At 43.0% G+C, this 27,427-nt stretch overlaps 1 protein-coding gene across 1 annotated transcript in view; it reads left to right on the top strand.

Annotated features, from left to right (window-relative positions):
* Positions 1-27,427, top strand: part of TRPM3 (transient receptor potential cation channel subfamily M member 3) — a 252,426-nt gene that overhangs the window by 197,724 nt on the left and 27,275 nt on the right. The window contains exon 22 of the mRNA XM_049632685.1: positions 4,013-4,187. Within this exon, the coding sequence (XP_049488642.1) occupies positions 4,013-4,187 (175 nt within the window). The remainder of the gene's footprint in view (positions 1-4,012; positions 4,188-27,427) is intronic.

Here is a 27,427-nt window from a genome sequence, read left to right as displayed (position 1 = left end):
TAAAAATTTGTGGGTGTATGAATTTTCTGGACAGAGAAGACAAGCTTCCATGAGATTCTCAAATGTATACTCAAATGGACCCAATGAAAGTGAAGAGTTACAACAGCCACAAAATTAGGCCAAGTTTTCTCAACCTTGATACCATTGGTATTTCAGACTAGATAATTCTTTGTTGTGGGGGCCATGCTGTGCATCACACAATATTTAGCAGCGTCACTGGCTTCTACCCACTAATGCCAGTAGTGTAGGCGTGCACGTGTGCGTGCGGACACACACGCACACACACATATGCTTATGACAACAAAAACATCTCCAGACATTGCCACATGTCCCCTGGGGACACAATTGCCCTCTGTTGAGAAGCACCACAGCAGACGGTTATGTAATCTGATTGCTTGTTTTTCTCATTGATCGTTGCCTTGTTGTTTTGTTTCATTAAATAAGATCTGAAGTCTCAAACAAACCAAATATATCACTTTAAAAGATTGGATGGCATTTAAATAGTTGAAATAACTAAAGTCACACTAAACCAGCAACCTTATTTTAAAATCTACGTCTGTTATTTTAATAATGGCATAATTATCCCCAATTTTGACTAGAATGAAACCTTATTATGGAGCGAGTGAGCGAGATGGACTGCATTTTCTCTGCCTTCCAACTTATGAATGATTCCACTTATAAGTCAAAAATAAGTAGAAAATGAGTATATTTGGTGGCTTTGTTCTCTTTCATGGGGCTTTTAAGATAATTAGTTAAATAATTGAGTCTCTGATCCAGAAGGTAGGTGAAATATGCCTATAGAATTTATCAGTGAGTTAGATGGACTGCTAGGTGGGAAGCTTAATAAAATATGCCCGCGTGTGATTATTCTGAAAACCCCTCAACATTACAGAGGCCCTCTTCAGTACTAAATAACCAAGGAACTCACTATACCCTGTGGTCTAGGGACAGACATCTGATAAGATACCTGGACACAATACATAGATCAAGTATGATTCAGGCACCTGGGTGGCTCAGTCGGTTGAAAGTCCAACTCTTGATTTTTGGCTCAGGTCATGATCCCAGGGTCATGGAATCAAGCCTGCATCAGGCTGTGTGCTGAGTGTGGAGCCTGCTTAGGATTCTCTCTCCCTCTCTCTCTGCCCCTGTTTGCGCACGCTCTCTCTCTCTCTCTCTCTCTCGACCAAAAAAATTAAAAAAGTAAGATCCCAACTGATCTTTAAATCCAGGATCTCTTACTGGAATCCTGACCCCTTTTCTTTATATTCCACTTCTCAATGCAATTCTCTAAGCCTAGTACTAAACTCACTTGTATAATGCAGAATAAAAACAAGAATTATAATAACTATCATTTACTCTGTGCCAAATACCATGTCAGACATATCATCACTACAACCCCATGAAATGGGTTTTAGTATCTTTGTTTAGCAACAGAATAACCAGAAACCAGGCAAAAAACAAAGGCAGGATACCAGCTCTTACCCAATCAGACTTCACAACCTGACCTTCCAATTCTAACAGCAATGCATTAACATTTACTGAGACCTACCCACATTGTTTCACATATTATCTCATTTAAGCCTTATGAAATTAATATGCATGGTGATTGTCATTATCCCCATTTTGAAAAAAAAAAAGGAAAAGAAAACCAAGATTGAGCAACTTGCACATGTCCACCTAAGCTATTTTTACTAGCAGAGGCAAGATGAAAACTCAGGTGGTCAAACACCTGAAAACGTGCATAACCACCACCATATGTACTCACCTGTATAGAACACAACCTACAGATATATACAAGAGTGAGACAGAATCAGCTCTCTTAATATTGAACTGACTGGACAATTTAACTGTAAAAACAGAGGTACCCAGCCCTGGTTTTTACTAATAATGTTCTACTTCTGCACTCTGCTCTATCAGATTTCAGTATTTGTGTGGAAGACTTTTGTGAAATAGATGAAGTTGAGTGGGAAGAATGTTTCTTGTCTTAGATTGTTTTGGCCCTTCAGGTAGGTAGCACAGTCAATTTGAATGAAAACAGTCCTGAGAAATTGAATTAGAACAGTTGCTGTGTGTACTGGCTGAGTTTTCTTGGGTCAGACTAGCTCCTAAATCTCATGAGTACCCACCTTCCTCTCCCCACCCATTAGTGGAGCCATTAGTGTTTTTTCATTGATGGAACGTTTGGTAAATAAATGATGAAATAATTTTACAAAATAGAGGATGGGAAACAGGCCTATGTTTCCTATAAAACTGTTTCGACACAGCTGGCTTGTTCACTTGTAAGAGAGTCCTGAGGCCACTAAGCTGTGAAAGGAATAACTAATTAAGTAGCACGTATCTTTAAAAACAGTGAACAAATATGAATGAACATCAACTTTTGAGAAATTCTTATTTAGTTTCAAAGTCAGATGATACTTGAAAGATGGATTCAGAAGTTGCCTTGACAGTTGATTAATTGGCCAAAAATATTTTGAGCCCTCAGTGTCCTAAGGCAAAGCAGAAGGCTATTGTGTTTTAATTCTAATAACAGGCACCATGGAATATTGTTTTAAAATAAAATTTTAAAGCTAATTTAAAGCCTTCATTATCAACGATAAAATTTTCATTATTCTTTCTTTGTGGGTGGGTATCCCTTCAGGAAGTTTGATATCCCAGAGAAGGTTGTCTTTTGTGTTAGATGGTTTGGTGCGAGGGATAGAAACCAATCTCCAACTAGCTTAAGCCCAGGAGGGATATACTGACTTATGGCAGGGCATGATGAAACTGGCCTTAAGGGTTACTGCAGTCAGGCTCTCAACCACTTTCAGAACATGCTGTCTCTCTCTGTCTGGAATATCTGCTTCATTCACTCTCGATCAGTTTTACTGGTGGGGGACTCAGCCTCAGACACTCTGAATTTATATCATTACAGAGAAAGAAAGGGAGCTTCTCTATCCCAGCTTCAGTTGAAAAAATCCAAAGAGAGGATATTGGTTGGCCCATCTTGTGTCACATGCCTACCTCCTATCACTGTTGCCAGAGGGTGAGGTACCATCATTAACCTAGCCTGGAAAAGACACCATATTTGTGGCCAAAATGGGTGGGAACTGCTTCTAAAAGAAGGAGGCAATGGGTTCTGGCCAGACAAAATAATAGTTATTACATCCTCATCTATTTTTGGTGATAAAAGGAAAGTAATTTGGCATATGAGAAACAGATCCTTGATAATATGTATCACGAAAACAAGCAAAAAAGAAAGGAACAAAGAGGAACGAGAGATAACATTGTGCTTGAATGCAGTCAAGAGAATTTTATAAACATGTCAAGATGAAAGTCCAACATTTCAACAGCAGACACAGAAATGGGCCATTAGGCAACCTGATTCTATTGCCGACAAAAACACCCTCTATAACTGATAGGATATGCTGCAAGAGAATTAAGTACAGAAAGAGTGATTCTCTGAGAGACTGGTTTGTGGTAGAATATCAGGCAGTGAGGTGGGGCCACAAGAATAAGAAGGTGGATGGTGGGTATGTGGGCTGTCCTAGCTTTGCTTGCAAGTAATTACTTTCTTGAGCATTCCAACTCTCAAACTTAGGGAATTTACAACATTGCAGTAGTTCTTGAAATAGTTCGATCATCCCAAGTTCAATTTTGCTAAGAAGAAAGTGACCCAGGGAGGACACCGGCTCCCAGGAACAGAGCTGGATTCATAAAGAGACCCGAGCTTCATGTGACTCCCATGCCTAGTCTTAACTAGGTAGCACAGACAACAGTGGAAAGTGAGGGGCTTCCTTTCTATGCATGCCTTTTTTTTAAATGCTTTTGAGTTACTGATAAAATTCTGTGGACGTTGTTTCAATAGACCAAGTGTTCTCTTTCTTACTTGGACACAGCTGTCTATCTATATATCCCTTGTCAGAAGTGTTGAAAATGAACCTCCTCCAAAGGTTTCCATCAGTGTTGATATCATAGGAACACTCAATCATGTGGATTTTCTTTTTTTTCTCCCTCTGCTTCCACACCCTTCCAGATGATAGACATGATGTACTTTGTCATCATTATGCTGGTGGTACTGATGAGTTTTGGGGTCGCCAGGCAAGCCATTCTCTTTCCCAACGAAGAACCATCATGGAAATTGGCCAAGAACATCTTCTACATGCCCTATTGGATGATTTATGGGGAAGTGTTTGCGGACCAGATAGACCGTAAGCAAGTTTATGATTCTCATACACCAAAGTCAGGTATTGAACTTCAATTGGGTCATGTCTTTTCTGAGTTCATTTGTTTGTTCTCAATAAATGGCTCAAGATAGAGGACCAATTCCTAGCTTGCTATCTTGGAGGTAAAAAACAATTATAGAAGGTGAATATACAATTTTAACAAAGTAGTCCTTGGGTGTTTTTTCTGGTATGTCATCACTGTGACACAGATTGACATCAGGTGTACCAAATTTAATGAAGAACCATTATAAAAATGGATCCCCCTAAATTATTTGGGGATTGAAAATCCTAGGGCCATGTGTTGAACATTTCAATATTATTAATATATTATGTCATTACTTCCCACCCCTACCCCAACCCCCAGCCTGTAAAAACTAAATTCCTTGGATCTGACTTCAGAACAAATAAACAAGTCTCTATTTTGCCATCAGAATTCAAGAGGGCAAACATCTGCATGGTGTTTTCCTTGCAATGGAAACTATTCTCTAGCTCCTTTTCCCACTGTCTTAAATTATGTGCTATTGAGACTCAAAAGAAGCTAGTAGTCATTGCCTGGAAGTATGGAAAATGCCTTAGGTTGTAAACTGAGATGCTTGCTGTAAATGCCAGGGGTAAAAAAATAGTATCTATATCATGAAATGATTCAGTGTGAGGAGCAAGTGCCCGCAGGCTTTGATGTTTCATGCCCTAATAGAGGCTGATTCTCTATAATAAACACCCTCTTATATAGAGTTTGGAGATAGTTGTATCCTATGAATATGTTCCAGCATTTTATTTGGACCAAATGTCAGGGCACACCAGGCATTGGGACATTATTTGGGAAGAAGGCATCAGGAAAGAAGTATCTTTCAGTATGGAGGAACTGGATCCCTGGAGCACCTACTTCCCATTTTCCCTAAGGAGTTTGGCTCTAGAAATAACATCCCTCCAACACTGTCGAATTAACATTTTTGAAACATTTTTTGCTGACAAGCCAGCCATCTGAGCCCTGGACTGTGGACATGGATTAGGGTTACATAACCAGGTAGTATAGTTTATTAAGAGCAGGAGCAGAGACTAGTCAGCATCCCCCTCCACCCCCGCCAATCCCAGGTAGGGCTGAGACCAAGTAAATAAGGAGCAAGCAGCAAAGAGTCTGAGCCCTCTGGGCCCATGTAGAGCATGTGTACATTGGCAACAGGATACATTAATATGTCATTTTCCCTCCTGTGATGGATTTTGAACAAATACCTTTCTTAAAATGAGTTATCTGAGGCCAGAAAGCTTTTGGGAACACCTCATTGGAACAAATATTCATTTCAGGAGACTTAGCCGAGCTCACTGAGGAAGAATTTTTAACTCCATCTCCTAGTTGGCAATGTGCAGCCTTCACCACGACAGCTTTCCAGGGTCTGGGGAAAACCCTTTCGGGATCCTTTCAGCTGGTCCCTAAAGGCAAAACGACTAAAAGCCCATCGACGATCATTTTCCTCAGAGATTAAATGTATTATTTCCCCCCCAAAAAAATTGCTTTCCACATATGTTATTTTGCCTTCCTTAGTTTTCCTTTCTTCCCCAAAATGAGATTAATCCCCCATGGCTGTTTTGACAATGCAACATTTTGGGATGGGAGAAGGAAGGAAGTGTGGGTATGTTTTATAAATGGGATTCTGTCTGTCCCTCTACAAGTGGCCATTTATTGATGTTGTACTATGAGCCCAACCTAGTGCAACAGACACCACCATCTGGCTGAATAAGAGGATTTATTATTGTTATTCTAAAAGAAGGGCTGATTGTAGTTTAGAACTGGAACACCCCCACCCCACCCCAGAGATGAAAGAGAGGTGTTTTGTGTGAGTGAAGTATGAAAATAGATGTCCCTCGTTGTTCATTAGATCTGTGGTGCTCTACATGTGTGAGAATCAATTTCTACCCCAAATCTCAATATCTAAGTGACCCAGCCTTGGATGGATGCAAACTTCATGACACCCTTCCCTGACTTACCTTCTTTTTTGACATTCCAAAATTGGCTGCAATGGTAGCCAACTGTTCTAAGCTAAATCAGCCAGTTTGCTGTTTAGAGTGCTAACGAGTATTTGTCCTTTCTCAAATGACCCCCAAATTGGTCATTCCATGTGGCCAAGTTCACAGAACATCCCTATTTTTAAAATAATTTGATTTTCATGTTATGGTACTGGACAAGCCCAAGGGGCATTGGGTGACTGCCCCACCTGGTCATTCAGAATTGCCCAGGAGACCTAAGAACCAAGCCATTTGAGAAAGGTACAAATCATTTATGCTGCCCTACGGTGTCTTGCCTCTTTTTTGTGCGGTGTCCAGGCTGGTTTGTGAAGCATGTGTTCAGGCTGATTGGATCTCATATCCACCTGGACCCACGGCCCTGCCCAGGGTCTGCCAATCCCATCCTGCAAATGTGCCCCTGTGTGGGCCTCTCCCGCGCTGCTCATTCACACACACACACACCTTCTCAGAGCGACTCATTTCTAATGTGATGCACGTGTTCCATATCTAACTCTGTTTTTAACTGCAAAACTGCTGAGCCCATTTCATGTTTGGGGAAATGATCTTTCTTGGCATAATTGTATATGGATGTATAATGGGCCCCAAGGGGCGGGTTATTACTGTCTGTCTTATATCTCAGAAGGGAGGACAGCTTTAATGCCCTCACTTCCGGGAGGCAAAGTTACTGAACTACAGATTTTTTTACATGCATTCCTTTTATTTTTCTTATAGTTTATCCTAAGCCCAGAAACTTTCAATAAGGTGAAAACAGCTGAGATGAGACTTCTAAGGTTACTTTCCAAATGTGCTCAAAGACTAAAAGCAAAAGAAATAAGAAAGAATGGAGTCACTGTAAAATCACAAAATAATTTAGGTGGTTTTCGCCTCTAAACTAGGTTAGATTAACACAAATGACAGTCTGGCATTAATCTCGATTATCTGTAGAGGCTAAAATATTTGCTTTGTGTCAGGAGCAGATGCAAATGCAAGATCGTGATTGGCAGCAGCAGATAATGAAACAAACTGGGGAAGGGACAGTGATGGTCTGCTCTCTCTGGACGTTTTGCCCTGCACCCTGATGAACTGATAAGAATTGAACTCACTGTTGTTGGCTTGGTTTAGTTTGGGCTTGTGGTTATTTTTCAAACGACCCCAGATCATCTTAGATGTTGACGTTATATATAGTACTAGCTCTGTAAGACCCAATGTATGGGCTACCATTCAGTGACTCGGGCCCCAGCTTGCTAAAGGTATTGCTACCAAACGATGACATCCTTATAAGTGTCTCATTAAGGTGACCCATGTTGCATGGCATCTGAGAGCTGGTCAGGATCCCCCTGGAGCCTGACAGGGGGGGAAAGCCACTTAGAGAAAAGAAGCAACAGCACATTCATGCCAAGGCCAGGGCAAAGCTAAAATTAGGTGGACTCTCACCAGTTGTGATATCTGGTTCCATGGTGTGAAGTACCTAGAAATATACCTTTGTTGGCAGAGAAGATGGGGTGTCTCTAGCTTCCTTGAGCCTCTGGATGAATGAGATTTCCCTTTATTTACAAGGCATCCTTGTGTTGCCTACCACACACACAGATTTCCCAGACTGTACCAGGGCAGGGGGAAAATGAATCATGCTCTTGAATGCATTAAATCAGGGTCTAAATTTAGCCCTTCTTTCTGCTGCTCTGAGTATTTTTATAAGTTTGGGTAGTAACATGAAAGCAAAATGTCCAAAACTTACTTTTTACCGTAACAACTTAATATTATTTGGCTGTTCCTCTTGGCCTAAATTAACTATCCAATCTATTTAATGCATGGGGTCATTTTTTCTAAAACACTTCTTTGTATTACTTTTCTGTCTCAAATGATGTGTTCCTCACTTCCAGTGTGGAAAAATGCCTGCTTGTGGCAAATCTTAGAACAGCATGAACAGAGAACATGGCTATTGTTATGCATTTCGATCCTTGGACTCCAGTTTTGGAAACTCAGGGCTCTGCATCTGTTTGGTATTCAGGACTGACCTTCTCTAATGGATTCAGAGCACACTAATGCCTAACAGCTATAGCGTGGGGAGTGCTGCCTGACCAAAGAAAGTATTTCGGAAAAGAAAAACTTGAGCCAATGCCAACTTTTGGGAAAGGGGGAATTGTTTTGCTGGGTTTTGTTTTCGCAGATTGCTAAGGAAGCAAGCCAATCGGAGGCACCACCCCCCTTTCTCTGCCCCTGAAAGTCAGCTTACATTCTAGAGAATATCCACCCGACTTGTTTGCTAATGCAAACTGAGACTTAGTGAGTTTACAAACAGCAGACAGGCCTTTGTGATGATTCAGTACGCTATAGCGATCAACATTTGCTCCTCTATCATAATATTCATTTAGCCTTTGCCCACAGGTTGGGCCCCATTTTTAATCCATTCAATGGATGTTTATTTTCGATCCTACTATGAGCTGGACACCAAGGTAAAGAGATGCACATGGCAGAGATATTGTCTTTAAGGAATTTACAGGCCAAGAAAGGCAAACTGACATTGACACTATGTATGTGGAGATGGAGTCCCAAAAGAAAAGTGGTCGGTTCTTCCTAGTGTGAGCGTGGGGGCCACAACAGATGAAGCCTTGCAAAGAATGGGAAGGTTGAACTGAGACCTGAAATGTGAGCAGATATTTGCTGGGCAGATGGGAGCAGGGGGCTGTGAAGGAGAAGAATGGCACTCGAAACTGAGACTCAGCGTGGACAGTTCCAGGCACAGCAGGTAGTTTAATATGGCTGACCGTAGGGTGAGAGGCAGGAGGCAAGAAGCAGAACAGATGGGTCTAAAGAGAGAGACAGTAGTATAGATCTTGGAGGACTTATACTCCATGTTCAGGGTGGTACCATGATCTGACATGTTTTAGTCAGAGCTCTCAAGCAAAAATATAAAGATGGGAGGTGAGAGCACACTAGCTAATACAGTAGCAGTTGGAATGGAGAATATAGGCAGCATGAGACTTTAAAAAGGTAAAATCAGAAGAACTTGGGCAGAAGTCAGGTGGGGCAGAGAATGGTGGTGGGGAAGTGGAAGAGGATTTAAGACGGAGAAGCTAACAGGTCACTCTAGGGTTTCTGGCTTAGTCTCAAGAATGACATCATTTAGTGAGATAGAGAACCTAGCAGTGAGAACTATGAAGGAAGGGGGATTTGTTCAGTTGGAGTTGGATTGAGTTCGAGGTTCCCCTAGGAATTCCAGGAAAACCATGAAGAAGGTTATTTTGTGTCTAGGTCTCTGGAGCTAAGTAGAAAGAGGTGGCCTGGTGGTACAGATCTGGAGATCAAGAATATAATTCCAGTTAAAGCCAAGGAAGTGGGTGAGCTTGCCAGGGAGCACAGGTAGAGAGAGAAAGCCAGAGTAGAGCAGTGGAATGGAGGACAGTATCCAGTGCAAGAGAGGACAACAATTAGGTGAATATTTAGAAAAAGTCCATACAGTTAGACCTTTAGGAAGTCACTGATAATTTTGGCCAGAGGATTTTTATTTCAAGAGTGCATGCAAAAACAAATTACAGTGATTTAAGAGCAAACGAGCAGCAAGGCAAAGCATTTACTAGGGAAGAGAGAGGGAGAAGTGTTGTGTCTGTGTGGAGGTGGCAAGGGGAGGAGGAAGATCAATGAAGTGGGGCTTTGAGAAGAAGAGTAATGTTTTGTAATCACCACTTAGGAAAGCCACTAAGTACACATCAAAGGATTGCTTAGGGCCACCTATTTGCATAGTTAGGTTGTCTGTTTTCTCAGTCAAGACTCAGCAGCCCAGATCAAGAAAAACAAATAGTTGGGTTAATCCAAGATTGAAGCTTTGCTATGCCAGTATGGCAGAAAGAAAGGAGACTACATGTTTTGAAGATGGTTGCAAGGGTCCTTAAAGTTACACATTATGAGGTCTAAGATGCAAGGAGAAGAAAATAAAGGTATAATGTTGCTAAGTACCTAGGAGGAAAAAGAATGGACAACAAAAGACTAGAGAACTAAGTGCTTTGAGAACTAAGGATCCTGAGACATGTGGTGATAAGATGTTGTGGCCAGAGAATGGTAAACTGGTATTCAGAGTCCAGAGCTAGGACAATTTAGGATAATGATAATGTCCAGAATAAGTTCTAGGATATTTTGGAATTCAGGCCAAGCATCTTGAAGCTAGGTTCTTCTGTGTTTGTCAATGCAGATACTGAAGTGTCCATAGTGACAGAAGAGGGAGTGGACAGGAAGACTTTAATCAGAATGACCTGAAACTCAAAGGAGAAGGGCTTTTTGAGCAAGAGTGAAAAGCAGTGGTTTGGAAGAGGCAAAGTATCAGTGACAATGCAGACATTACTTATGGGGACCACAATGGTGGATGTACAAGAGTGTGCAATTTTCATTCAAGAAGGTTTCAGGGTGTCTTTCTGAAAAATGAGATTTAGTGAAGGCAAGAAAATGAAGATGGGGGTGGGCTTATAAAAGTATGAGAAAGCAGAGGAGTATGTGTTCAATGACAAAGGTGTTCCAGAAGGCTCTGGGGAAAGGGAGAAAAGAGAGAGATAGTGGGAAAATTCAGTGATCAGAGAGCCCAACATCATGTGAGGACAATAGCATAGGTGAGGATAGTTGACCAGAGGAATGTGCACTGCAGGAATAGAGGATGATACGTAAGAGAAGTAGGGTGGGAATAACTATTCCAGAGTTTTGAGGCAGCTGAAGACAGGAGCTGTAATGGGATAAGGGGCCAAATTGGGCTAAGGATAGCAAGGTCTCATAGGCAGTTTAGAGCAACCTTTGCCCAGGTTTCTAAGATTGTGTTGAGATCAGATTGTTCTGATCCCCCAAATGGACGGAAGTGGAGACTTTCTGTGGTGGCACAGAACAACCAGATTCTAACCAGATTCTGCCCCAGATGGTGTGGAGAATTCTCCATCTTGGGGGAGGCTCTCCTTTTGAAATGAGCGATGGCCTGTGATACTAGGGAGGCATCATTCATTACCTTTCACAAGAATGGGCTTTTATTATCACCTTGGATTATTCCATTGTTCTTTAACTGTAGACGTGCTAACACCTTGCCTACAATTAAATTTAGTCCTTGGCCCATCCTGGCCATTTTCAACCTCTGCTGTAATTCTGCCTTTAACAGAGTGCTTTTGGTACATCATAGGTTTGCATGACTCTTCAAAGCCCGTGCTTTTTCTCCTTTACCACAAATACTCCAAACAAGTCCTATATAACCCAGTGGAAAATAAAGCATCAGCAGATGGGATACATTTAAAATTTTTGAAACTTTCTCCAAAAAGCTCTAAACCACTTTTTAAAAAGTTAACTTGGTACAGAAAAGTTAGCTTCCCATCTCACTGTTGGGACTATTTTGTCACCTATGGGGAGCTAACTTCTCACTGGGGACAAAAGATATAAAAATTGCATACCCTTTGAACAGAAGCGAATCAGTAGGGTTTTTCCTAAAAACTGTGATGGAATTTGTTCTCTTCAGCATGTGCAAAATAAAAATGGGATTCTGTAAGATTTAGAGAAAAAACTAAAGTCTATGGCAATGCTGAATACTAAGCCAATAATGAAGGACTTCAGAAAGAGTTCATGTTTGTACCAGCAGAAAAGTAGCAGGAAGTTTTACTAAGAGCCAGTTTCAGATGAAATTAGTCATTAAAACACAATAATAGGGGCACCTGGGTGGCTCAGTCGGGTAGGTGTCCGACTTCGGCTCAGGTCATAATCTTTCGGTCTGTGGGTTTGGGCCCCATGTCGGGCTCTGTGCTGACAGCTTAGAGCCTGGAGCCTGCTTTGGATTCTGTGTCTCCCTCTCTGTCTCTGCCCCTCCCCTGTTCATGCTCTGTTTCTCTCTCTCTCAAAAATAAATAAACATTGAAAAAACAGTAATAGTCTGCCTTCTAATGAGATATAATTGACTACAGGTAAGGAAAGGTAATCACTATAGATTGAATACTAGAGACACCTGCATGGTATGTCACTCAACCCAAAATGGTGTTGAACATCATCTAGAATAGCATTAAAAATGAAACAAAAGGGGCTGTCTGTACCTGACCTGAAGCTGTAGTATATCCGTTCCTGGGATACTGAGGATAGTGCTGGTCACTGTCTCTCAAGAAAAACACAAATGTGCTGAGCCAGAGAAGAGCAGCCAGACTCAAGGAAGGAGTGAATGAGAAGCTCTAATTTGAGGATGGATCAGGAAGACGAGGGCTCTTCGCTCTGAAAGATGAAAGCGATCATGTCTGAAGTCTGTCAACTCCCAAAATGAATCTCTCTGTGGATAAAGTGAGTATGACATGGGTCCCCAAATCCCAGTGTACTTGAGCCAAGGATCCATTGAAGTATGAAAGTTGCAGACTTAAGTCAAATAAAAGAAATACCATTCTACAGAGTGGGTAGAGAGCTTTGGGGATTTATTTTCCCCTGGAGATGTTATAGGAGAAATAATACAGTCTCAAAGCAAATTTCAGACATTTTATCTTTTTAATCATAACAAGGGAGACCCTGAACAAAAAGTGGCTTTTTTTTTGTTTCCTCCCCCAAAATAATTTTCCTTCGAAGGAAAAGGGAAAAGGATGAGGAAAAAGAGGAAGAAGATTATGCTATACCTGGGAGGGCCCATATCATAGAAATGACACTTAGAATCCAAAATGGCATGTAATCCCAAACCACGTGGAAGCATTGGTGGAGAAGACATCCAGTCTGGCCTATAGCAAATAGCGTTAGTCCTCTCTCCAGATCCTCTCGCATCGCCCTTTACCAAAGTTCTGTATGCACCATCCAGTTTCTGTGCCCTTTGATGCTAAGGGCTCTTTGCTGTAAACTTAACCCGGGAGCTGCTGGTGTGGCTTCACTACCCAGAGAGCCTAAAGTGCCTGAGAGTTTTTGTACCTCCAGGGCCTCCATACTCTGATGCTGCCTGCTGAGAAAGAAAGGGTAAGAGGATACGAAAGTCTAGCTCCCTTGACTCTTGGCTTACTTGGAAGAGCCACCACCTTTAGGACCGCAAAGTCGCTTCTTGAATGTGAAATGTAATTCAGACTCCAAAGATCCCCGTAGGATCAGGCTAAGGCTCGGACTTCATCTGAAATTGCACCTCGGTTCTTCTTTCATTGTTTTGTTTTGTTTTTTGCCATTTGTTTTTTTCTTACTCTGCTTCCTCCACTTTCTTCTATCTCATTCTTCTGCAGAGCACTGCCTTTAACAAATCACTTTCGTCTGAATCCTTTGCATAGGGTCACTCCTGGAAGAACTCCACCTAAGAAAGGCACTCAGGCTCCAAGCCTCCTCAGATCCAGCCTGACACAATGTGTATTGGAGGCTCAGGACCCTTCCTTGCAGTACAGAGTAGGAGGCCGGGGTGCCCAGATTATATATACAGCAGACGGTTGATCTGGTCATCTGTAGTAACTATGGCAACAAGATTATCTCTCTCGTTACAAATGACAGAGACCAATTTGCACCCTGTACTTCTTTAACCCCTGAAGTTGTTTCTGTAACACAAGGCGTTATGTTCCCAGGAGTCTGTGAAAGAAGTCATTCTTGAAGCAGGAAGGTTTATTCCAGCCTTAGAATCATTTCTTCCACCATAGATCTCAAATCCCTGCTCTGCACCTGCTCTTCTACCAGGCAGGCCCTGTGAGGAAACAGGAGATGTATAGACACTGTCCTTGTTTTTCAGGAGTTTGTAATCTCAGCCAAGGGGTCGGCAAACTTTTTCTCTTAAAGGTCAGGTGGTATTGAAAGCCATACAGTATACTCGTAACTCCGCAACGCAACAATAAATAAACTAATGGGTGTGGCTGTGTTCCAACGAAATTTTATTTACTGAAACCGGAGACAAACCAGACTTGGCCTGTGGGCAGTAGGTTTGCTAAGTCCTCGTCTAAGCCATCCCATCATGCCATTGCCTTGGCTTCCTTCCCCCTTACTTCAGTTGATGAACGTGTGAAACCAGAGCTTCAGGATGGAGTCAATTTCCTATGTGACATTCTGTCCAAATGCAGAAGATGACACTGCTTTGTGCACTTGTTTCTTCCAGGAGAAATGTTACTCTACCAATCCAAGTCCAGCAGACCAAAGGAGATTAGGTCTGTGCTTGTGGAGTTGGTGTATATGGAAACCACACTGCTTGAGGAGTGGATATGGCTCCCAGACCACAAATGCGGATGCTGCCAGAAAATCCGCTTAACTTTTTATTATAATTCCACTGATTTCTGTTTTGACCATGCATCCCCATAACCTGGAGGAAAATCATGACCCAAGGTTCACCTTCCCTGAGGTGGGTTAAGGTTGGAGTAAGGGCAGGATATAGTGGAATTATCACACAGCTGCTGAAACATCCATCATCCCGGTCAGTTGGACCCTTCAGGTCTAGTGGATTTATGACATCTCCCCACTGTCCAAAATCCCTAGACACTATATCCCTCTGAAATCACACTACCCCCAATGGAACTGCCAGGAAAACCATGTAGCATGAGCCCATATAACACATGCAAGTTGGCATTCACTCTCAGTCACCCTCACATGTGTGCACAGGCACACATTTCTTCTCTCTCTCCTCCAGTCCTGCTTCTGCTGAGACATTTTTATCTATTTCCTCAAATCTTCCTTTCTCTTGCCCCTTCTACAAATGCTCAAAGGTCCTGAGCTCGTACATTTGGACCACAAAAGCAGCCAGAGACTCAAAGCCTATTTCTGGATTCTACCCTACAGCCCCTCCTTCCCTGATACAGAGCCAATACCTGCTTGAAAGACGAGAGGGAAAAATGAGTATTTCAAAATGCTATTCCACCACACTGATTTAGCTGTCTTGTAAGTAAAAACAGGATGCTCAAATTAATAAATTCACTGGCTCCAGGCATGCTGGATGTAAGCTCCATGTTTCAAAGGGAGGATTGTATGTAAAGGAGTCATGATCTGGTGTCATAATAAATCATCTCACAAGATTGCTACAGGGATCTCTTCAAGTCTTGGAGTGGTAGTAGGTCTGGCAAATTCCTCCAGAATATCCTAGTTCAGTTTCTGTGATGATGGGACTGGTCTAGATTTGTGCTGCCCAATGGCAAGCTGCTAGTCTCATGTGGTTGGTGAACCCTTGAAACGTGGCTGGTGTGAATGAGAGTGGATTTTAAATTTGATTTAATTTTAATAAATTTAAATAGCTGCACATTGCTAGTGGCTACCATATTGGACAGCTCAGTTCTAGGATATAAAAACCCTTTAAAATGCCAGCCCCACGAGAAAAGGGACTGCCTCTGCCTGCTCCCTGCTCTGGCCTCAGCATCTCAGACTGTGTCTGTCACATGGTAGATGCTTAGAAAATAGTTAGTATGTGAATGAAACCCTTTGAAGCAAGTAACAGAAAGAGAATCAGGTTGTTATCTGTTTTACACAATTTTTTTTTAATTCGAGTTAAGTTAAATACAGTGACTATGGATTCATGCATCACACACACAGAAAGAAGGGTGAAATCAGGGGATCCTAGAATTGATAGCCTGCTGAAACTTAGCTGAATTTTCAATCGAGAAAAGAACTACAGCCAGGTTGAAGAACTATGTACTGAACAAATCATCATTGTAGTCTGTGTACAGAGAGTATTGTTGGACAGCTACAAGGAAGAGAGGAAAGAAAAGGGAAGGAGAGAGGGAGGGATAAGGAAAAGAGGAGGAACGGAAGAAAGAGAGAAGGGAGGGAGGGAGGAAGAAAGACAGGCAGGTGCTGCCTTGTTGAGGACAACTAGGGAAGGAAGAGGGAGCTTTGGGGCCTGACAGTGGGACTGGATAAGACCTGTGCACGCGGCCCTGCGAGCTCAGAGCTGGGCTGCGCTGAAGGTTGTTACCATGCATCCTGTAACTACAGGCTTTTCCAGAGGCACAGTGTTCTGACCGAACGCAGTGAGGCAGATGGCTGATTTCCACTCAGAGAAGAGCAGAGCACCCCCCTTCTGATAACATGGCAAGATTTCAGCTGCTTGTATTAACAGCTACCAAAAAATAAAGGCTGATCTCCACACAGGTTAACTGTTAGCAAATAGGCTCACATGCTATTTTTTTTTTTTTCTCAAATGTGGCAAAGTCCAGATACACCTGCAGCCTCAATATTGGGGGACGGGGGGAGCAAAGTGCTCAAGATCTCGAACAAGATACTGTCCAGTGGAGCGAAGAGCTTCCTGTAGCTAGATTGCCGACCACGTCTGCCAAGTGATGTTTGACTGAATTGCTTGGCTTCCGGCCAAGTTGGTGGTATCTGAAGTATCAGGCCTGAGGTTCAAGCTGAGGACATGCTTCGCAGGAGACCCCAATAACTTCAGGTCAGATACAGAATTTTGAGTCCTCGGCTTACTGACACACTCAATTCAAGTTGATGACATCCACTGATGAGTTAAGGATAGAGGGAGTGATTTCTTGACCTGGGCTATGGTTACACGGATTTTCATTTTATACCAGACATATATGTTTTATGGACTCTTCTGTATATATGTCTCACAATGTAATATAAAAGGGAATAAAGCAGACAGCCTGCTATCACATTTTCCAGATTCTGATTGGAATGAGTTCATTCATACAGTGACTTTTACTGAGCACTTCTGTGTGCCTGGCACTGGGCTACGAACTGGGAGCTAGAAAGAGACACGCTTCATTGCCTCGGCTTTGAAAAAAGTTTAATGGAGAAGATTGACAAGTAAACAGATCATCGCAAATCACCGTGACACATATTTCCATAGAATGGATATATAAAGCCTGAAGAAAAGAACACACTTATTTGGGGGTGAGGAAGGGGAGATGTGCCAAAGCAAAACAAGAGAGGACAAAGTACAGTCAGAAAAATTCTCCTGGGGGTAACAGGTAAGCTGGATCACGAAAGATGTTAAGAGTTTTGCGGACAGATGATGGGAAAGCATTTAGACAGAGGGACTGTCAGGTACACAGCTAGAGGGGTGACAAGGTGTGCCAGGTAGAGACATATGGAGATAGCAGAGAGATTCCCTCCCTGGACCAGCCGTTGTGGTTAGTACCCCCTACAAGGTGCTCCCAAGCCTTCTTGACCTACCCTGGGCCAACACGTGGCATTGGATGTATATCCCCCACTGGACAGTATGCATTTTTGGAGAGTAGGTGCCAGGGTCGGTGTCCATCTTTTTTTTTTTTTTTTTACCACATTTGAGTGAATGAATGGAGAGGAGGTTGCAAAGGGCTTTGTAGGCCAAGCAACAGAATTTGGATCTCTCTCTCTCTCTTTTTTTTTTTTTTTTTTCTCTTCTGGGAAATTCACAGCTCACCTTGTATGGAGCCCCTTTCTAAGTTAAGTCTGGTTTATGGACTTCGTGGGTTGTGATTGCCGAGTGGGGAGACTGTGACTGGAAAATATACAACCAGGGGGCTCATTTCAGGAAAACTAGAAAAACCAGAGAAGAGCCCTTTGTTCCCAAATGTCTTCTGAAGGAGAAGTAGCAAGCTTCAAAGAATCTAAACATCCCCTGAATAGGTTAAACCTACTGACTCTTCTCCCCTTAGTGTGAGGTATTTGAATCTTTAATCTTAACCCCCAAAAGAGCTGAAATCAGCATTCGGGGAAGGAGAGTTAAAATGGGGGCAGGTAATGAAGCAGATGGCTCAGACTGGGCGAGGCCGACTTTGAGCAGCCAGAGGACAGCACGAGGCGACTGTGTGCCCGGAGGGCAGAGAGTGAGACAGGGCGTGGGGGAGGTTCACAAGGAGAGAGGTGGCAAAAAACAGCTTTGCCTACAGTGCAGTTTTGCCAAAGGCCCCAGCCGATGCCCGGCTGCCTCCAAAAACCATCTTCCATGCTGCCTGCAGTAAATTGCTGATGCCTGAATTTAAATATCGAGATTGCTTGAAGTTCTAAAAGCCTCAGTCTCCCCCAGTTCAGTCTGCAGGCACTGGGCTTCCCAGCTCCAGCTTCTCCGGTTCAGCCAGGCTTCTCCACATCTATGCCACCCCCCGCTTCACTGCTAGAAGACTAGCAGAGGTGCAGAAGAGAGGGAGGAAGGGGGGCGGGAATTAAGTGCGTTCGGGTACCACCCTCTCTCACCTTTTCCCGCAGTTCATCCTTTACCTGTCTGCAAATCCATCAAAAATCCATTTTTTCAGGGAACTCAAAGCTCTAAAAGCCCAGGACAACCAAGAGAAGCTGGAACACTCCAAGTTTTCCTGTGCCCACGAAATCTCCCTCAGTGAGATTCTCCACTGGTTCTCCACCAGAGGCAATTCTGCCCCACCCCCTGTCCCCGGGAGACATTTGACAATGCCTAGTAGTTTGGGTTGTCAAACTTGGAGGACGTCTACTGGCATCTACTGATAGAGGCCAGGTATGCTACTACCCATTTTAGGAAGCACAGGACAGCCCCCCAAAGAATTAGCCAACCCAGAGACACCTGAGTGGCTCAGTCGGTTAAGCATCCAACTCTTCATTTCAGCTCTAGTCATGATCTCAGGGTTCATGAGATCGAGCCCCACATTGGGCTCTGTGCTGACAGTGCGGGGCCTGCTTGGGATTCACTCTCTCCCTCTCCCTGTCTCTCTGTCCCTCCTCTGCTTGTGCGCTCTCTCTCTCTCTCTCTCAAAATAAAAAACTAAAAAAAAAAAAAAAAGAATTAGCCAACCCAAAATGTCAATAGTACTGAGGTTGAGTAACCCTTATCTATCAGAATCCGAAATTCAACTTGTCGCCTCTCAAAGAGAAATGTCATAAGATAGTTGCTTTTAACATCTGCAAGGTCCTGAAAAACAGATCTGAAAAGATCCCAAGTCCTCATAACCTGAAGCCAGGAACAAAGTGCACTGCCCCTGACCCCAACCACCACCCCTTAACGGGTTTCACATCTCTCTCGTCTCTGTTCACTCTCTTCAGACCAAAGACCAAGTTGGACATCACACAATCATGGTGTCACAATGGCCAACATGACAAACGAATAGGTCCCATCTCCTGCTCTTGAGCACCAATTTTGGATAGAATAAATCTAGCTGTCATTACAGTGAAAGATGAGGGACCCCAGAGGCCTGACCATTCAGAATTCAGCAAAAGTGTAGCTGATCTAGGTGAAGTCTAGCAAACTTCAATACTTCCCTTGCCAAGTTTATAGCTGAGAAAAGTCAGCAGCATTTTTTTTTTTAAACTAGGAAAGCACCATCGTGCACTAACAAAAAGTAGTTTGAGCGACCTCCGAAGTCCTGTGAAATTGTCCTGTTCAATCATTCCAGCTCACCATCTGGGACGAAGTGGGAAGGAGAACTATATTCCCCACAATCAGACTCCATAGTTACAGTTACTGACCAACTTAACACCTCCAGGCCACATTCAAAACCATTTTTAAGCATTTGCTGGAGACCTTGACTCTCTCCTGAGTAGATCACGGGGTCCAGCTTTACAAAATCACAGTCCTTGAAGCAAAGGAATGAAGTCTGCTGCGTGCCCTTTTTAATATTCTGAACAAGGACTTCAGAAGTAAAATGCCACTGTGAACTGAGTGGTTAGAGTATGGTTCCAGGAAAGCCAGTTGCTGACAAGTACTTCAAAGTCCCTTATGCCACCTGAGGAACATAGTGTTCAACTACGGAACTATATGTGGTGTGCACGGTTCTATTATACAGCAAGTAATTGAATATACAGGGGAGGGACACCTCTATCAAATAGGTCATGCACTAAAAGACTAGATTCTTTTCAGTGGATTTAAGACTGTACACCCTCTCAGGAGTCTACATAAGATAACCAAGTTTTGAAAATGTCACTGCTTTTTGAAAAATGTATGGCAGTTGTACTTAAGCAGATTGTACCAAATATAAGGAGACCGGAGTTCTTTATTAGCTGTCAAGTGTGTTATAAAGGCTGTCAAGAGTTTCATGGGTTTCTTCTGGCATTTCTAAGAGAAGGGAAGTTAGTTAACATTTGTTGAGATCCTAGTACAGTGGTTGGCACGGGGCCAGACACATGATATACTACAGCGCGTTCAGTCCCCGTTTACTGTTGATGTGCCGAAAGAACAGAGATGAGATAACTTGCTTGTGGCACACAGCCAGGGAAGCAGAGGTGGAACTGGAACCCAAGCCTATCTAACTCCTAAGCCCATGTTCTGATTTCTCCATGATAACAAAAGTTTGCATCCATCTGATTCCGCAGTCGTCCTTTTCCCCCTGCCCCTCACTGTGGGGACCGGACCACAGTCATGCATTTACTTACGTAGCTACTTCTCAAGTGCCCTGCTTGGCACTGGAGGGAAAGTAGTAAACAAGAGAGTCCTCACCTTTTCTTTTGCGAGAGTTACATCCTACTGGGGACAGGAGGGAGATAGACCATTAGTAACCAAATAAGATACTTTGGGGTCATAATAAGTCTCATAAAGAAAGTAGATCAAAGTAATAGACTTGGGGGTCATTGGGGTGAGGAGTTAGGAGTGCAGTTTTGCATAGGATGGTCAGGGAATGGCCTTGAAGAGAGAATATTGAGTTGAAATGTAAATGATGAAAACAGGTGTGGCAAAAACTGGGGACAGAACGCTCCAGTCAGAGGGAACAACAAGGACAAAAGCCATGTGTTTGGAATGATCTAGGTGTGTTCAGCCAGGATCAGAAAGAATGCCAGTGGGATCGGACTTTAAGATCTTCCAGCAGCTGGAGTTGGTATGACATGTCATGGTGGAGTGCCTGGGATCCATGGGTGACTTAGTTCCAAGTTAGGGACTGAATTTAAAATCAGGATCAGCAACTCTGCAGGAGTTCAGGAAACCACCATATGCTGAAAATCAGGAGGGCGGGGAATCTTCCCGAAAACAGTGCCTTCCAGAATCAGGAAGGGAGCTGCCTCCAGTGTTGGAGCCATCCTGAGGCCTCACTGAAGGTTTCCTATCTCCCTGGGACAGTGATGCCTTTGCTACTCTTAGAAGCATCATCACGGATGACTTAGACACTCACATGGAAAATACATCGTACCTCCCGAGAGGAGATTTACCTATCTCTGTGAGGATGTCAGAATAGCCTTCATCATCAAAACTGTGAACATCTTAGTGATGTAAACAAGAAGGATGCAGCATTTGTAAATGAGACATGGCTCACAGACAGCTCAGAATATTACAAATTGGGAAGAGCCATCTAAAAGGTGTTAGCCTCCCAGATACCAGTGGCAGAGACTGGATATGACATTCTCTGGGGAGAAGGGGGAGAAACCTTACAGAAGAGTCTGCTTTGAGGAGTGATCATTAGTCCCATAGCGGTTCACATTTACAGAGTGCCTGGTGTGGGTGGAGAACTCAGTTAAGAATCGTTTGAGTTAGCGTGACAGGGACAGCCCAGGACAGAGCCAGGAGCCAGACACTCTGAATCCCAGTTCTGTCGCTGCTAATAACTCTATGACCTTGAGCAAGTCAGCAAACCTCTCTGTTCATCAGCATTCTTAACAAATTAAGGACAGTAAGGAGGTCTGCCTTGGAACACTGTTAAGAAAAAGAGCAGTCTTTCCCAAATGAATACAACAAGCCCCAGAAATACAGGAGTTCATGCATATTAGTGTGTGTTTTGAAGCTAAAATCTGCGTCAATGTCAGGGTGTGATGTGTTCAAAGAAAAACATTAATAAATAATAGCACTGGTGATGTGCAGATGTGCCAAATTAAGGAAAGGGATAGATACCCAGAGGACTGAAGTTTGGGAAAGAAAGAAAACAAAATTTGCACTTTAAAAGGCACAATATCGGGGTGCCTGGGCAGTGCAGTTGGTTATGTGTCCGACTCTTGATATCAGCTCTCACAGTTCATGAGTTCGAGCCCCACCTCAGGCTCTGTGCTGATGGCACGGAGCCTGCTTGGGATTTTGTCTCTCCTTCTCTCTGCCCCTCCCCTGCTTGTGCGCTCTCTCTCTCTCAAAATAAATAAATAAATAAAGTTTTAAAGGCACCATACCAAGGGCTACTTGGAGATAAGATGATATTGGTAATACCAGGGGAAGGACGAAGTGGGGGGTACTTGTAGGGTTGAATCTTCTAAAGCCAAAGCTTGCAGAGATGTTACTTAAGCCTCCAGTTTCTTCCAGCAGGGAAGCTGGCTCCAGATAGATGCAGGAGCTCGGCATTGTCTAAACAGAGAGGTACCTTCCAGCCTCCTCTATTCTACTATGTTCTTTTGAAAACCAGCCTGTTGAAACAAGCCAAAACCAATGGTCTCAAATAGCATGGCTCTCTATCGTCACAGCAAACTAGAACCAAGGTTCTGTTGCTCCTGCCTGTCGTGAAAAAGCATGATTTTGTTTGCCCCATTGCGCCTGCCTTTGAGCCAACCTGAAAACCATTCTAGACAGCTAACCCAGCTATTCATCCATTCATGTCCTCAGCAGAGATTTAGAACCTACTCCGCTCCAGGCCCTGGGCTGTGTACTGGGAGCACAATAATGAGTAAAGCCAGTGAAGCTCCTGCCTCCTGAGGAGCCTAGTGGAGGCAGCAGATATCAAACACAGAATCATGCAATTACTGAATCATAAGCTCTGATAAGTGTATGTTCAAGAAATACAGGATGCTGTTAGAACATCTGAACAAGGAGACTCAGGAAAAGGCTTTCTGAATAAGTGACTTTTAAGCTATGCTATGCAAAATAAGTAGGATTTTGCCAGGCAACAAGTAGGAAAAAAGCCAGGGAGGGGGGAATAGCATGTGTCAAGGCCCTGTGGCAGGAAGGAGGTAACGCTTAACCAGTAACTGAGAGAAGCCCAGCATGGTAGAAGCATAATGTGCAAGGGGGCAAAAACGTATGAAATAAAGCTGAAGGGGCAAATGAGGGTGACGTTGTACAGGGCCTTTTAGGCCAATGTAAAGATATGAATATTCTCCTACATTCAATGGAAAATCTGTGAAGGGTTTGGTGCAGGAATTGAGTTGTGGTGATGGTGGTGGTGTGTGTAGGCATGTGTGTAGGTGACGTGAGTTGTATGATTTGATCAATCAGCATCAATACCACGGTTACCAATGGGTCCTGTTGAGAGCTCAGCAAGCACCAGATCATGCACATTAGGAGCTAGCAGACCTGACTTCCAGGTGAAGTTTTACCTTCCTGTGCTGGCTACATGGACCCAAGCCCAGCTCCTAGGTATGAATGGAAGGACATGGACTTAAACTAGACCACTAGTGGTCACTACTGGGGCAGTGTGGCCCCCATCGTTTGGAAATTTCATCTTGAAATGCAAAGAGTGTTTCTTTTTGCCCTCTCTGTTTCGGGGGTACCACTGGCAGTTAGTAAGTGGAGCCCAAGGAGGGTACATGTCCTACAATGCACAGGACATTTCTACAATGAAGTGTTTTTCTCTGCCCCATTCCCACACGCTTCCATGTCAGTGAAAAACCCGGTTCCAATTATCTGAGCCTAACTCCATTTTACCTTTAAAAGCACAATATTTTTGCATGTTTTTAGTAAGTAGTGAATTTCTTCCAGGAATGAAACACCATGAAAATTGAGGGCAATGGTATTTTGTTGGAACTTTCCCACAGGTGGTTCACCATTGAGAAAACCAGCTCACCAAGGACAGTGCCACTCATTGTACTTGAGTCCTTGATCAGCCTGTACATTTGTGGCTATGTCATTCGTGAAGTCTTCATATAGATGTAAGCATCTGACCCTGGCACTATAGCTTGCAGAATAGTTAGACTGGAGCATTTATATTTGGGAACATTTATAATATTATTACATGTTACTGTCCTTTTATTTCCCCTTTATATTAAAATTAGGACATTCTATTGATTTTTCTGTGATTGTGAGTACTGATAAATTATACCACCCATACATTTTTTCTCAGAATAGTAAACAAGCATTTGAAGATATTTATTATTAAAAAAAAAAAAAGGCGTTGCATCTGATAAGGTTGGGAACAACTGAGCAAGCCCGTTCATTGCTCCAAAATGCTGTGCTTTTAACAGTGTACCTACTTCCCATGTTTGGATGGTCTCTCGGTAACTTTAACATGCAGAGAATTCTGTGTAAAAATTGTACACCAGAGGTGTCAAGGCTGACATCCCCAGTGAGAAGCCATGTTGGTATCATATGCCCCCGAGATGGTATGATGAGAAGACACTTGACCTTTCTGGTGTTCCTCCCCAAAAGTCCACAACCCCAGTCTAATCATTCTGGGGAGGGGGGGAGAGGTGGAAGGGAGAATCAGATATCAAATGATATCAGAATCAGTGTCAAATCAAGTGACACTCTACAAGATGCCAGACTGGTATTCCTCAAAACCTTTAAGGTCATGAAAAGCAAGGAAGACTGAGAACTGTCACAAACCACAGGAGACTAAGGGGACATAATGACTAAATGCACCATAGCATCCTGGATGGGATCCTGCAGGAAAGAAAGTACATCACTGGAAAACAGGTGAAGTGTTGAATCAAATCTGAAGTTTAGTTCATAGTAATGGACCAATGCAGATTTCTCTGTTTGGGCAATTGTAAAATGGTTGTATACAATTTTAACATTCGAGGAGACTGGGTAAGGGCATCCAGGAATTCTCTGTACTAGCTTTGCAACTTTTATGTAAGTCTAAAAGTATTCAAGTTTTTTATAAACTTGTTTAAAAAAAAACATAGGAAGACATTAGGGGTCCCACATTTAGTTATAACTTAAGGAATTTTTCTAAAGATATAAAATAATCATCACATGAAAGGACACAAAACAAATGTCACAATGTCCCTGGACCCTCACACTCCAGGGTCAATATATGAAAAAGACAAAGATGCCATGGGAACCACGGGAAACTAATGTAAAACATCGTGTCCTCGGTGAATATACAAATGCCAGGAGACATGGTAGAAATGGAGAGAATGCAGTGGGCGGGTCAATCAGGTGAACTGAGACCAAGCTTTGAAGAAGAGGGGCATTGCTGGCAAGACTGAAAAGCTGATTGACAGAAGCAAAAAGAGAGATTAATAAGCAGGCTATTCTTGGGGACAGTTTGTGTCAAGCAGTAATGAGATGTGAGGGTAACAAAAATAATAATAGCAAATACTTAAATAGAATCTATATATCAAGCATTGTCTCCCATGTTCGCAGATGCTCCCTCATTTGCTCCCTGTAACAATCCTATGAGGTAGGATTATGGCCCCTGTTTTTAAATTAATTTTTTTAATGTTTTTATTTATTTTTGAGACAGAGATACAGAGCATGAGCAGGGGAGGGGCAGAGAGAGACACACAGAATCCAAAGCAGGCTCCAGGCTCTGAGCTGTCAGCACAGAGCCTGACACGGGGCTCGAACTCACGGACTGCGAGATCATGACCTGAGCCGAAGTCAGATGCCCAACCAACTGAGCCACCCAGGCGCCCCTATGGCCCCTGTTTTTAATGGACAAGTAGACTGAAGCACAGAGAACTAATGTCCTAATGTATATATTAGATTAAGTGCTATGACGTCTCCACTTTTGTAGAAAGGTCATATGGTTTGACCTAATAAGTAACTGGCCTCAGATGCACAGCTATTTGGAAGATGGACCCGGACTTTGAAACCTGGTAGCTGGCTCAGCAGCCTGGGCTGGGGGCCTCTGAGCTAGAGGGCCTCTTACACAAATGACTGGCATATATTGAGTATTCACTACATATCAGGAACTATCTAAAGCTTTACGTGTCTCGACAACTCATTTCCCTCTGCAGCAACACTCTTGAGGTGGTATGAATATCACCCAATTTACAGTTGAGCCAACTGAGGCCCAGAGAGCTTCAGTGGCCTGCCAGAGGTTGCACAGCTAACAAATGGCAGAGCTGGGATTTAAACCCAAGCTGGTGGCTCCAGAGCATTGGTCCAGTGCTCTCTGCCTCTCCCGTGTTTACGGGTGTGGTATGGCAGAATTGACTGAGACAAGCTTTCACAGCAGTTTGATAGTCTGGAGAGAAGAGGCTTTCCCTGTCAAACCTCAAAGCAGATGCCCAGGGCTTTACATTTGATGGGACATGCAGGAGGGGGATGTTGTACCAACTGGTGTACCAACTGGTGGAAGTGTGTCACCACACTTCTGGCCAGCTCAGAGGGAATGACATTGTTGTTCTGGGGGAAGAGAAAATTGACCTCAGAATCTCTTCAAAAAATAAGCAAGGAAATAAAAGAGAATAAAAGGGAGCAAAAGAAGAGAAAGAATGTTGAGAGATTGGAAGAAGCATTCCAATGATGGAGGTATTTGGAATCCAGTACTGTAGTTGCAATTGGCTGGCTTCTGTCAACATCTAAATGACATGCGGAACATCCCATGGAATTTGGTGCTCAGATTTACCACATCCAACAGTGTTGTGGTCATGTCAGAATGGCCCTATACTTAATCTACTTAATGTGCACCAGGATTCTCTTAGGCAGAAAAGAAAAAATAGTCAAAGGTTGTTTGTCTGGTGAGTTAACTTTTTACAATTCCATTTCATAATATGACCTAAACCTTTACTAATGTTAATGTCCAATGAACCCAAATTAGCAAAAAAAAAAAAAAAACTATACTACATCATTTTAAGAAATGCAATGCCATTATCGTTACATGTATACAACATCTTAAGGTAGCTGTGGATTGGCTGGCAAGAAGATTCTATACAAGTAAAGAGTTTCAGAATCTAAAATAACTCCAATCTTGGGGCACCTGGGTGGCTCAGTCGGTTAAGTGTCCAACTTCAGCTCAAGTCATGATCTCGCAGTCTGTGAGTTCCAACCCGCGTCAGGCTCTGTGTTGACAGCTCAGCCTGGAGCCTGCTTCAGATTCTGTCTCCCTCTCTCCCTGTCCCTCCCCCACTCATGCTCTGTCTCTCTCTCTCTCTCAAAAATCAATAAACATTAAAAAAAAATTTTAAATATCTCCAATCTTGAGCACTAAGTAATTCAGGCCACCAATTCCACACAACAATGGAAACCTCTTTATCTCTTTAAATCTCAAAATGGAGCAACTTAAGTACCATTGTTCATGGATCAACATTTTGGGTCAGTTCCATGGAAATATAGCTTAGACTTGGGACAGACATAAACAAGGTATAGGTATCCCCAAAATTAATTCATTCATATGAAAATTTAATTAGTTAAATGGAAAGGGTACCATAATGAATATATTGTTGGCCCCATTCTGCCCACTTGGCCCTGTATATGGCTCATAACAATGGCAATTCTTTCTGATTCTGAAGCACATGAGCATGACTGTGAACATCTCACTCGGTCTCAGATGCTGACACACTTCCACCAGTTGGTACAGCCAAATCCCTTTGCCTGCTATTCCTCA

This window comes from Panthera uncia, chromosome D4 (assembly GCF_023721935.1).
Source record: "Panthera uncia isolate 11264 chromosome D4, Puncia_PCG_1.0, whole genome shotgun sequence".
NCBI lineage: Eukaryota > Metazoa > Chordata > Mammalia > Carnivora > Felidae > Panthera > Panthera uncia.
This window is presented reverse-complemented; position numbering and strand designations above follow the sequence as displayed.